The 14,039-nt window shown below is 45.4% G+C and overlaps 1 protein-coding gene across 1 annotated transcript in view; it reads left to right on the forward strand.

Annotated features, from left to right (window-relative positions):
- The window catches only part of LOC121530792 (E3 ubiquitin-protein ligase znrf3-like), a 140,155-nt gene that overhangs the window by 68,820 nt on the left and 57,296 nt on the right, over positions 1-14,039 (forward strand). Inside the window, exon 2 of the mRNA XM_041836028.2 lies at positions 10,342-10,467. Within this exon, the coding sequence (XP_041691962.1) occupies positions 10,342-10,467 (126 nt within the window). The remainder of the gene's footprint in view (positions 1-10,341; positions 10,468-14,039) is intronic.

Raw genomic sequence — 14,039 nt, forward strand, 5'->3', positions numbered from 1 at the left:
GAACTTTGAAATTGGCATGCTGACTGCAGGAATGTCCACTAGAGCTGTTGCCAGATAATTCTCCAACATCGTTTTAGAGAATTTGGCAGTAAGTCCAACCGGCCTCATAACCGCAGACCACGTGTATGGCGTCATGTCAACGTATTTGCTGATGTCAACGTTTTGAACAGCCTGCCCCATGGTGGCGGTCGGTTTATGGTATGGGCAGGCATAAGCTATGGACAACGAACAGAATTGCATTTTATCGACGGCAATTTGAATGCACAGAAATACTGTGACGGGATCCTGAGGCATATTGCCCATTTTATTTAAGGTATCTGTGGCCAACAGATGCATATCTGTATTCCCAGTCATGTGAAATCCATAGATTAGGGCCTAATGAATTTATTTCAATTGAATGATTTCCTCATATGAACTGTAACTCAGTAAAATCTTTGAAATTGTTGCTTTATATTTTTGTTCAGTATAAATGTTAGCCTATATTAGAAGCACAGTAGTCAGGATAAATCAAATCAAATTGTATTTGTCACATGCGCCGAATAGAACAGGTGTAGACCTTATAACTAGGAATAAACAGTAGCAGCAGCATATGTGATGAGTCAAAAAAGTTAGTGCAGATAGTTCGGGTAGCTATTTGGTTAATATTTAATTAACTGTTTAGCAGTCTTATGGCTTGGGGGTAGAAGCTGTTCAGGGTTCTGTTCGTTCCAGACTCTGTGCATCGGTACCTCTTGCTGTGCGGTAGCAGAGAGAACAGTCTGACTTGGGTGGTTGGAGTCTTTGACCATTTTTAGGGCCTTCCTCTAACACCGCTTGGTATAGAGGTCCTGAATGGCAGGGAACTCAGCCCCAGTGATGCACTGAGCCGTACGCACTACCCTCTGTAGCGTCTTGCGGTCGGATGCCAAGCATTTGCCATACCAAGCGGTGATGCAGCCAGTCAAGATGCTCTCAATGGTGCAGCTGTAGAACTTTTTGAGGATCTGTGGGCCCATGACAAATCTTTTCAGCATCCTGAGGGGGAAGAGGCGTTGTCGTACCCTCTTCACAACTGTGTTGGTGTGTTCAGACCATGATAGTTCCTTAGTGATGTGGACACCGAGAAACTTAAACTCTCGACCCGCTCCACTACAGCCCCATCGATCCCTATAGGCTGTCTCATCGTCGACGGTGATCAGGCCTACCACCGTTATGTCGTCGGCAAACGTAATGATGGTGTTGGAGTCGTGCGCGGCCACTCAGTCGTGGGTAAACAGGGAATACAGGAGGGGACTAGACACACACCCCTGAGGGGCCCCCCTTGTTGAGGGTCAGCGTGGCGGATGTGTTGTTGCCTACCCTCACCACCTGGGGGTGTCCCTTTAGCTCAGTGCAAATGTCTGTAATCCATGGCTTCTGGTTGGGATATGTACGTACGGTCACTGTGGGAACGACGTCGTCGATGCACTTATTAATGAAGCCGGTGACTGATGTGGAAAACTCATCAATGCCATTGGATGAATCCCGGGACAAATTCCAGTCTGCTAGAGAAACAGTCCTGTAGCTTAGCATCTGCTTCATTGGACCACTTGAGGTACTTCCTGTTTGAGTTTTTGCTTGTAAGCAGGAATCAGAAGGACAGTCAGATTTTCCAAATGGAGGACGAGGAAGAGCTTTGTATGCGTCTCTTTGTGGAGTAAAGGTGATCTAGAGTTTTTTCGCCTCTAATTGCGCAGATGACATGCTGGTAGAAATGAGGTAAGACGGATTTCAGTTTTCCTGCATTAAAATAACCGGCCACTAGGAGGGCCGCCTCTGAATTAGCATTTTCTTGTTTGCTTATGGCCCTATACAGCTCGTTGAGTGCGGTCTTAGTGCCAGCATCGGTTTGTGGTGGTAAATAGACAGCTATGAAAATATAGATGAAAACTCTCTTGGTAAATAGTGTGGTCTACAGCTTATCATGAGGTGTTCTAACTAGGGTGAGCAGAACCCAGAGACTTTCTTAATATTGGAAATTGCGCACCAGTTTTTGTTAAAAAGAGACACACATCACCCCCCTTGAGTTTATCCGACGCTGCCGTTCTGTCCATAAATAAATAAAAAACAGCTACAATATTTTCCACGTCCTATATTATATATTATATTATTATATGATATATTATCTACAGGTTTCATCAGGGTACCTCTATCACCGTCTCTTTCTCTTCTGAGTGTCGGGTAGTTGGGCCTGTTCCGGGGTGAGCAGTATGTCCTCCTTCTCCTTCTCCTCCTCTTCCTCCTCCTCCTTCTCCTCTTCCTCCTCCTCCTTCTCCTTCTCCTCCTCTTCCTCCTCCTCATTCTTCTTCTCCTCCTCTTCCTCCTCCTCCTTCTCCTCCTCCTCCTCCTCCTCATTCTCCTTCTCCTCCTCTTCCTCCTCCTCCTTCTCCTTCTCCTCCTCCTCCTCCCCTTGCTCCCCCTAGCTGTTTTCGAAAGCTGTCAAGTTCTTCCAGGTAGGGGCCGTATAGCATGCTGCGACCCGGACAAAAAAACATGGGAAGCGATTGAACATTTTGGGGGTTGGGAGAGGAGGAGGGATGTAACCAGGGGCACCCAGCGATTGTGGAAAAGCGAGGGGTGGGGGGAGTGTGTGGGTCTGAGGGGTAGAGGGAGGGAGGCTGGGGCGGGGAGGGTCTGAAGTAGTTGTTTTGGATGATCAAAGGAGGAGTGAATTGTGCCACTGACAGAGAAGAATGGTGTGGATGGTGTGACTTGCATTTAGATGTCCTTTGAGAGGGGAGGACTAGAAATAGTCGTCAAAGTGGGCCCTGTTTTGATCCCATTAAAAACCCAAATCAGCTCACTCCTCCAGGGAGGGAGAGAGCGGAATAAATGGCTGGGAGTTGGATTTTGGGGATAGTGGGAGGCAGGTTTGCCCCGCTTCTCTGTCATCTTCTTACATTTTAATTGAATCCATGATGTGGTTTAATATTTTATTTGATAAGTCAGAAGGAATGCAGTCTTTGGGGGAAAAAAGCTAAACTCTCAACCACGTGACTTGAATATTAGATGAACATTATTATTTAACTGTATTTTACTTTACAAAATATATCATCATCCTCCACAATGTTAGTACTATTTTCTAAAGCACTTGAGACAAACAAACAAACAAACAAAAACAACAAGAATAGTCTTGCATCCATAATCCATCTGTTAAAGCTACAGCCTGGATTTCAAACAACAACATGATCATCCTTTCATTGTATTTATTGATTGAGATGGTGTTAGGCTTGGGCGATATCCAGATTGTCATACCTTCTTACCGACCTTGTGCCATACCGGGATATCAAGTAATACGTCACTGAACACAAGGGGTGCTATTGTAGTCCGAAGGTTAGCAATGCTAACAAGTGCATGTACATTCCCATAGAGAATGCTAACTAAATGCTTACCAGCGCACTGCGAACATATTATAGTCTCTGACCTAAAGTATTTTCAGGACAGACATCCCAGCTCATAAAGGTATAAAAGTAATTCAAAAATGCTACTCACAGTTTGCTGCACTCACAAAGCAAATATTAGACAGCAAGGCACTTGATCCAGGAGGGGATTCTCTGCTGTTACCAAGTGAAACTTCATTTTGGAAAAGCTAACCACTTAGCTAGATAGCTAACTAGCTACTAAATTAGCAAACCAAATGCACAACTTCAGAACATTTAGCACATTTTTTACAGTTAACTTAATAGTTATAAGAAATCTAGCTGGCAAACATTTAGTTGTGAATTCCATACTGTAACTAAATCACCTAGATCACTTGGCTGCACAACCGTGAGTGACTCGCAAGGCTCCGGTCTCTCGTCATTGTGTGCTTGTAAACAAACACCATGTGACTGCGGACTACCGGTAAGCTTCATAATGAAAAATTATGTGACATGTGAAATGAAGAATGCGATCTTCTTTATCTCCTAATGTATTTCACAAGTTGACTGCAGGTATTTGCTTAAAAAGTAGCTACAAATATTCACATTTATAAAAAAATAACTTCAAAGAAATGGTTTCAACGGTATTGAAGGTATTGAAAAATCATCCCGTGGCTATTTCCAAATACCCCGGTATACAGCATATACGGTATACCGCCGAAGCCTAGATGGTGTTAACATATTAGTTTGAGCAGCTTCTGCCCAACACTGTACCAAACCAAACATCAGGGTCATTTTCATTAGTGCACACTGTAGCAAAATGTTTAGCAACGAAATACTAAAAATACAGTTTCTCATTGGGCAAGTTCAGTTGGTCCTTCCCTGTTTCAGTCCATTTTCTTCTGTTTGGTGCCTAGTGAATACGAACCAAGTGTTTACAGTTTTTTCTGTTGGATGTAACAGGAGCATGGAGAGTGTTGGCTGTGTAAGGGGAAACCCATGGGAAAGACTGCCTCCCCTTGGGGCGGGCAGGGCAGGCGGGATGGGCAGGGTAGAACTAGAGATACCTGAGAGAAGAGGGGAGGGGAGAGGAGTAGAAGGGAGGAAGAGGGTAGATGGAGAGGAGGGGGGAGGAGTAGAAGGGAGGAAGAGGGTAGAGGGAGAGGAGAGGATGAGAGAGGGGAAGAGAGGATGGGGGAAAGAGGGTAGAGGGAGAGGAGAGGAAAAGAGGGTAGGAGAGACGGGTTGTGAGGAGAAGAGAAGACTGGAAGGAGAGAGGGTAGGATGGGAGGGAGAGGTAGAGGGAGTGGAGAGGAGAGGAAAGAGGAGAATAGGGGAAGGGAGGAGAGGAGCAAAGCAAAGTGGGGCAGTGAAGTGTCATGGTGGGCAGTGCTTTTCCCAGCTGTGGGGCCTAGAGGGGATAGCTGCCGGAGCACATGACGAGCTCTGCTGTTTCTGGACTGTGTGGGCGTGTGCACCGAAACGGTGACCCACTTCACTAGAGCACCAAAACATTAGCACCAAACCTCTCATCCGAACCCAACTCCGTTACAATCCTTCCTTCAATCAAGTCATGATGACCAACCTCCCAACCTCTCTGTAACAGTGTAGCAGCAGTACCGATGGAGATAATGGTGGCCGGTGAGGGCCAGCCTCTAAAATAACAACGCTGCCCACATCAACAACCGGAGGCACTCCGGTGTGCTGGGAGAGGAGGACCAACACAATGGAACAGTGTTCCAGACCTAGGACCTTGGACGCAGGCAGGCAGGAAGGGAGGGATGCAGGCCGGCAGGCAGAGAGAGAGGCAGGCAGGCAAAGAGAAAGAGAGATGGAGGGAGGGTGGCAGTGGTGTGTATTCATGGATGCCAAGGGAAACCAGGCTTCCCTAAAAAATTGACAAAGAAGAAAAGAAAAAAAACATTATACAATCATTTTATCTTTCGTCTCCGTGTTTCATAATTTTTCTTCAATTTGCAAGAGGTTGAATGTATCTCACCGGAGAAAGCATCTGAGCGAGTGAAACAGCGCCCCTCTGTCTCTGTATGTGTAGCCCATCTATCTGATGCTGTCTGGTCAAAAATAGTATGACACTGTTGCCGTCCGTAGCGTTGAATGCAAGGGAAGCCAGCGAGCATTTGGCTTCCTTTGATCATAAAAAATAATAATAATAATAGCCAATCAGCGTTGAGCTAAACTTAGTGAGCTCAACTGTGAATGGTCCTTGCGCACCATCAAATATTGTCAAGGGAAGCCAGTTTGGCTTTGGCTTCACACCAATCACATCACATCAAAACCAAAAGTCATTGACAGAAAACATTTGTTGCATCTCGTTGTGTTGTTGTCTTCCGGTGGCTAGCTAGCAAAAATTGTCCCTTTCCTAAATTAGCCATGGATGGTAGCCTCCAACTGCTCTTAAACACTAGTAAAACTAAATGCATGCTCTTCAATCGAACGCTGCTGGCACCCGCCCACCCGACTAGAATCACTACTCTCGACGGGTCTGACCTAGATTATGTGGACAACTACAAATACCTAGGTGTCTGGTTAGACTGTAAACTCTCCTTCCAGACTCACATTAAGAATCTCCAATCCAAAGTTAAATCTAGAATCAGCTTCCTATTTCGCAAAAAAGCCTCCTTCACTCCTGCTGCCAAACATGCCCTCGTAAAACTGACTATCCTACCGATCCTTGACTTCGGCGATGTAATTTACAAAATAGCCTCCAACACTCTACTCAGCAAGTTGGATGTAGTCTATCACAGTGCCATCCGTTTTGTCACCAAAGCCCCATATACTACCCACCACTGTGACCTGTACGCTCTTGTTGCCTGGTCCTCACTACATATTCGTCGCCAAACCCACTGGCTCCAGGCCATCTATAAATCACTGCTAGGCAAATCCCCGCCTTATCTTAGCTCATTGGTCACCATAGCAACACCCACCCGTAGTAGGCGCTCCAGCAGGTATATCTCACTGGTCATCCCCAAAGCCAACACCTCCTTTGGCCGCCATTCCTTCCAGTTCTCTGCTGCCAATGACTGGAATGAATTGCAAAAATCTCTGAAGCTGGAGACTCTTATCTTCCTCACTAACTTTAAGCATCAGTTGTCAGAGCACCTTACCGATCACTGCACCTGTACACAGCCCATCTGAAATTAGCCCACCCAACTACCTCATCCCCATATTGTTATTTATTTTGCTCATTTGCACCCCAGTATCTCTATTTGCACATCATCTCTTGCACATCTATCATTCCAGTGTTAATACTAATTGTAATTATTTTGCACTATAGCCTATTTATTGCCTTACCTCCATAACTTGCTACATTTGCACACACTGTATATATATTTTCTGTTGTATTTTTGACTTTATGTTTTGTTTTACCCCATATGTAACTCTGTGTTTATCGCACTGCTTTGCTTTATCTTGGCCAGGTCGCAGTTGTAAATGAGAACTTGTTCTCAACTGGCTTACCTGGTTAAATAAAGGTTAAATAAAATAAAAAGGGATTTGGACTTGTGGTTTTACTTAATTCTCTCTGTACTGGCCAATGATTACAACGGCGATTCTGATCCAACGATAAATTCATACATTGTTGTGCCCCTGGCCTGAGAGGATGGTCCCGTGTAGCTCAGTTGGTAGAGCAAGGCGTTTGCAACGCCAGGGTTGTGGGTTTGATTCCCACGGGGGGCCAGTATGAGAAATGTATGCACTCACTAACTGTAAGTCCCTCTGGATAAGAGCAAAGCTAAAAAAAAAAATCAATATGTAGCTAGAAGTAGTAGGCTAATGTTAACTAGCTGGCTCATCATTGCCCATGAAAGGAAGTTAGGCTAGCAAGCAAGCATTTTAGTCTAGGACAACAAAAACTAAAAGCTTGTACTGTATGACAGGGTGATAGACCGTTTCATCAACATGAAAGAGAGGAGGATGGTGTTGGATTCAACAACAACAAAATTATACTGGCATCATATTTAGCTGATGTTGATTGGACTAAATTGTTTTTGGTATCTTTTAGTTGTCAGTGTATTAGACTAAGCATAGGTGATTTGATGATGTTGAAATTTTCAAGTTTAAATGGTGCTGGAATAGGGGAGGGAGGGAGGGAGGGAGGAGGAGGAGAAGGAGGGGAGGGAGGGGGAGAGAGGGAGAGAGAGAGAGCGAGTCCAATGTCTCTATCACATTACATCCTTCAAGAGGGAAAGAAAGATTCGTAGAGAGAGAACACTCAAACAGTACACTTTGTCAGCATTCCTTTCCTATGACACACCATGGCCATCTTGGATTATTATTATTACAACTCTAGACACACACACACCCCTTCAAACCCCTCAGGTCACTGGGCCGACCCCCTGGCCTTTTGGCGATAGTGACACAGGCCTCCCTCCTCTCTGAATACCTTTTTCAATGGTCCTGCTGCAGGCCCACACACACACACACACACACACACACACTGGCCTGCTGCACGCCTAACCCCAACCCAACGAGCAGCTCTCTCCCAAAGCGATGAAGTGGGGTTCAGAGGTCAGGGGTCAGGGGTCAGGGGTCAGGGGAGGGAGAGAAAGCTTCCAACCTTTGTCTAAAGTGGTTTAATCTAATTTTGGGTCATTGGAAAATAAGTGAAATTACCCTCTTTCTTTTTACAATCAAACAGATGTGGACAGTTCACACTGTTGTTTTTTCTCCTGCTGTAGTTGTCGTGGTTTTATATTTCAATGTAACTTTTGTGGTGGTTTGGTTGATGAGTTTGATGGCCTACCTACCATGATCAGGGTTACAGTGAGGTCAGTATGCTCCCTGTCTAGCCTAGGTCGAAGTGGAATACCTCATACATACACATACCTAGTTAGGTCACCAAACCAGACATTTTGTAAGAAAGAACATTGGCGAAATTGAAACTGAATAGGACCAAATGCCCTTTATAGTGCACTACGTGTGACTACTTATAGGCTTCTGTTCAAAAGTAGTGCACTATAAAGGGAATATGGTGCGATTTGGGATGCAGACATATAGACCTATAGAGCCCCCTGTATAATCACAGAAGAGAAACCCTTAAGTAAGGTAGCTAAGTGCTTTTTGAGATGATATCACACCGAGACAGAAATACAGCAATATAGGTTGAGTGGCAGGTAGCCTAGCGGTTAGAGCATTGGGCTAGTAACCGAAAGGTAGCTGGTTCAAATCCCCGAGTGAAAAATCTGTCCATGTAAGACACTCTGGAAGAGTGAGTCTGCTAAATGACTAAAGTGTAAATATAGTTCTCCCTAAGGCACTGCATCGCATTGCTTGAGCCGTCACTACAGACCCTGGTTCGATCCCGGGCTGTGTCGCAGCTGGCCGCGACTGGGAGACCCATGAGGCGGCACACAATTGGCCCAGCATCGTCTGGGTTAGGGGAGGGTTAGGCTAGCCGGGATGTCCTTGTCCCATCGCGCTCTAGCAACTCCTTGTGGCGGGCCGGGCGCATGCATGCTGACACGGTCGCATGCTGACACGGTACAGTGTTTCCTCTGACACTTTGGTGTGGCTGGCTTCCAGGTTAAGCGAGCAGTGTGTCAAGAAGCAGTGCGGCTTGGCAGGGTCGTGTTTCGGAGGACGTGTGGCTCTTCGCCTCTCATGAAATTGGGCAGAAAAAGGGGTAAAAAAATTAATAAATATAGACTGGGCATTCCCATTCAAATGAAATATATTGTAGTCATTTAGCAGGCACTTATCCAGAGTAACTTAGGCCTATACTAAGTGCGTTCAACTAATGTATTACTGTGGTCTGAGGGGCCATTATTTTCCATTCTAGTCATTCCATTTCTATGCTCTGAGGACTGGCGCTGCAAACCCCAGGGTCATAGAAAGGTTCTGAATTTTTGTGAAACGTCACAGCACAGTGGGAAAATATATGTCAGGTAGAAATCAAAACTGGATGGTCTTCAGAGATAGATGGGAGGGGGTTGAGGGTAGCTGAAGGCTGGGACTAAAAACAAACAAAAGATAACTAATGTAAAATATAATGTATATAGTATGTATAAGATGGAAGTAGAAGCCTAAGTGTTGTGGTAAGGTGGTAAGGTTAGGGGAAGATATTAAAGAAGGAACATATATATTTAAAATAACATATATACAGTACCAGTCAAAAGTTTGGACACACCTACTCATTCAAGGGTTTTTCTGAGTGAACTGAGTGTGCAAAGCTGTCAGCAAGGCAAAGGGTGGCTACTTTGAAGAATCTCAAATATAAAATATATTTTGATTTAACACTTTTTTTGGTTACTACATGATTCCATATGTGTTATTTCATAGTTTTGATGTCTTCACCATTATTTTACAATGTAGAAAATAGTGAAAATAAAGAAAAACCCTGGAATGAGAAGGTGTTCTAAAACTTTTGACTGGTACTGTCTATTTACAAAAACAATATATGGGGGACTGGAAATTATGCAGACAATTACATTGATAGAAGCCACAATCTATCTGCAGTATTAAAGCTGATATAACCCCTAAAAAAAAAAACATACAAAAAAAACCTGGGTCATTTAGTAGCCTAATGGTTAATAGGGGGGGGACCACTTAAGGTGGAACTTACTTAACTATTGACTTTTGTTTCATTTAAAGCCTTAGAACAGTTTATAGTCATGTTGTACTGTTTGTGTCCAGCTGAATGCTTAGCCATACTGCAGCTAGCTTCCGCTTAGTTCATAGGTACAGTGTATGAAGTACGCTTAAATGTAAATCGTTTTGAGCCTGACTGCAAATACACACACACACACACACGCCTGCACAAACTTGTAAGAAATGTAATGAGTGACATTTAATTACAACATTTACTAAAAAATAATTTGACAATTTAGTGATTATCTTGCAGGAGCTTTCCCTGGATCCCTAGAATGATATTAACCCTATACTGTGTCGTTGGTGATATTCGTTTCTATGGGTGTGATTTTAACCCTATGGTTTCCTCCTGTTTCAGATGCATCCGCTGGGACTGTGTAACAACAACAATGGTGAGGAGGACTTATACGAGTATGGCTGGGTGGGAGTGGTGAAACTGGAGCAGCCTGAGCTGGACCCCAGCTGTCTCACTGTCCTGGGAAAGGTAAGCAACACAGCTAGTGTACATACGCACATGATGCTATGTCTCTGGGTAAGTGCTGGAAATAAAACCAGACCTTGGGCACTATGTCAAGTGTCTCAGAGTAGGAGTGCTAATCTAGCATCAGGTCCCCCCCTGTCTTGTTACATACCAGTGGACAGAGATAGACTGCTCCAGAAAACAAACCTCCTCCTCATCCTGTCAGGTAGATTCAGCCTGACTGTGAAGTGTAGACGACTTGTTTCTCTTCTTAATTAAAAACATAGTATTATTTATCTCTGATCCCTGGATGTCAAGGGAACTATTCGTTCACGCTAGGATGGGTTTTGTTTAGTTTTTCACCTCCTTCCCTACAAGAATGAGAAGAGAGGAACTTAATCCTTCAATTGTCTCTCCCCCTCTCCCCTCCACACCTCTTTCTATTTACCCCTCCCCCAGACCCCCGTCTGGAGTCCAGAGTGGTATTTTATCATGGCTTTAATTAAGTGTCCACCTAATGGAACATACCACTTTTCCCAGAGGGACAGGGGGAGGTTATGGTATCATTTATCCTGAACACGCCTGGCCTGTCCTTCCCAGTGACAGGAAGAGGGCAGCCATAATTGAAGGAGAGCTCCTTGTAGCCGTATAGATATGCTTATGCCTGGGGGCACTTTCTCTGGAAGCCGTGATTAGAGGTTGGTTAGCGCTCAGCGCTAGCTAGCGAATAGAGCAGAGAAGAACAGAACACGCAACACATCAGGGCTGAAAGCTGAACTAATGGTAATGATAAAAACAGAAGCACTCAAACACTCAACCACTCGAAGCATCTTGTACTTTACCTCAGGAATAGGACGTAGTGGTTCGCTCCTCCTCTCTGAAAGTAACAACTGAAAGTAACGACGTGTTAGTCAAGTGTTTGATTAGTCAAGTGTTTGATTAGTCAAGTGTTTGATATACTGCACTGTACTGCAGAGAGACCTCGACTGGAGTGCTTTGGGGCAGCAAAGGGATCTGAATGATCTCTCCTCTATGGAGGCAGGCAGTCATGTTGGGTTTGGGGGGCTATTGTTTCAGTTTGGTGCAGGAGCAGAGCCCATCCAGCAGAGCTGTGGCCCCCCATCAGAGGTGTGTGTTGTGAAAGTGCCCCAAATGACAGCATCCATCCTCTCATTAGAGTGGACAGAGAAATGGGGAGAAAGGAGGGAAACGGGGAGAAAGGAGGGAAATGGGGAGAAAAGGAGGGAAACGGGGAGAAAAGGAGGGAAACTGGGAGAAAAGGAGGGAAACGGGGAGAAAGGAGGGAAACGGGGAGAAAGGAGGGAAGCGGGATAAAGTAGGGAAAACGGGAGAAAATGAGGGAAACGGGGAGAAAGGAGGGAAACGGGGAGAAAGGAGGAGGAGGGAAAAGAGGAGGCTGCCTTCTCTTCTCTAGTTTGTTTTTAGGGGACAGAGTAGACAGTGCTGGGCTATAATTAGTGTGGAGAGGAGAGGGGGAAGCCTCTCCATTGTTGGATGGCCCATCTTGACAGACCAGACCCAGGAAGAGCCCAGGCACAGCTGGGGGCCTGTAGTGTTCCCAGAGCCAGACACAGCCATTACTCTACTGTACTACTGCCGGACCCAGACCCAGACACACAGCCCTGCCCGCCAAGCCACAGACTGTAATCCCTGCTAGGCCCAGACACATCCGAGATACCCCCCTTGCCCGATCTAGCCTACCCCCGTACCCCCTGTATCCCCCATACTCAGCCTGCCCCCTATATCTGGACTCCCAGGCCCATCTCTCCCCCACCCTCTCTCTCTCTCTGTTTTCCACACACTTTGCCGCCCAGTGTTGGGTCTAGCTGCTATCTTAATTCCAGTTCCAATTCCAGAATCTCAATAAATGCTTAATTGGAATCCCTGAATGTGTTGTTGACATCATGGCTCTTTTTAACACTACTCTAATACTAACTTCATACATTCTCTACTGAAATGAAACCATAGCAGCAAGGGACTACAAACTATTTGTACTGAAGCTGACCCAGCATCAGAGGCAGGTTTGAGGAACACAAGGCAGGAATGAGGGGAAAGGGTGCATGAAAAAAAAGGAGGGAGGGAGGGAGGGAGGAGGGAGAGGGAGGGAGGGAGAGGAGGGAGGGAGGGAGGGAGGGAGGGAGGGGGGAGGGAGGGACGGAGGGAGGGAGGGAGGGAGGGGGAGGGGGGATCTTAGGGCATCAGAGCTGGCCTCCACACCAAAGCGGTGTCTTGTCACATATATGTAAACAGTTTTTTCCGGTTCTTCCTGTCTGGTTCCTGTGAGAGACGCAGAGCTGTTGACCTGTGACTCCCCACCGTTGCCTCCCTCCTGCGTGCCGCACACACAGCGGCCCCCTCTAGAGCAGGGAAATAAGGACACGATGGAAGATTGGGTCCTACCTTGTGTTGTAGTTGCAGGTATTTGTGGAAGAGTAGTTTTTGTAGCGTTGTAGATGGCTACTGTGCTGGGCATATACACATTTTGTGTGAAGTTTTAGCTTTGTCTAGAGAGCTGTAACTATACCTATACCTGTTATTTGTGTAGACTAGAGTTAACGCACAGTAAGTTTGTGTAAAGTGTTGAGTATTAGTGTAGTGTTAAACAGTATCTGTCTGTAGGTTGTGTATTAGTGTAGTGTTAAACAGTATCTGTGATTAGGTTGGGTATTAGTGTAGTGTTAAACAGTATCTTTGATTAGGTTGGGTATTTCAGTCCTAACTAGCCTGGCTGGGGTATATGTTCCTAACGTCCTGGTAATCCCATCCTCCTCTACTCAATTTAAGGGCTTTCTTGGCATGGGAAACATACAGTGGGCAGAACAAGTATTTGATACACTGCCGATTTTGCAGGTTTTCCTACTTACAAAGCATGTAGAGGTCTGTAATTTGTATCATATGTACACTTCAACTGTGAGAGACGGAATCTAAAACAAAAATCCAGAAAATCACATTGTATGATTTTTAAGTAATTAATTTGCATTTTATTGCATGACATAAGTATTTGATCACCTACCAACCAGTAAGAATTCCGGCTCTCACAGACCTGTTAGTTTTTCTTTAAGAAGCCCTCCTGTTCTCCACTCATTACCTGTATTAACTGCACCTGTTTGAACTCGTTACCTGTATAAAAGACACCTGTCCACACACTCAATCAAACAGACTCCAACCTCTCCACATTGGCCAAGACCAGAGAGCTGTGTAAGGACATCAGGGATAAAATTGTAGACCTGCACAAGGCTGGGATGGGATACAGGACAATAGGCAAGCAGCTTGGTCTAAACTCCACTCGCCGTGTTTGGAGGAAGAAGAAGGATGAGTACAACCCCAAGAACACCATCCCAACCGTGAAGCATGGAGGTGGAAACATAATTCTTTGGGGATGCTTTTCTGCAAAGGGGACAGGACGACTGCACCGTATTGAGGGGAGAATGGATGGGGCCATGTATCGCGAGATCTTGGCCAACAACCTCCTTCCCTCGGTAAGAGCATTGAAGATGGGTCATGGCTGGGTCTTCCAGCATGACAACGACCCGAAACACACTGTACTGCAACTTTTCATGCACAGTGGGAAGTTG

The sequence above is a fragment of the Coregonus clupeaformis genome, chromosome 18, assembly GCF_020615455.1.
Source record: "Coregonus clupeaformis isolate EN_2021a chromosome 18, ASM2061545v1, whole genome shotgun sequence".
Taxonomy (NCBI): Eukaryota; Metazoa; Chordata; class Actinopteri; order Salmoniformes; family Salmonidae; genus Coregonus; species Coregonus clupeaformis.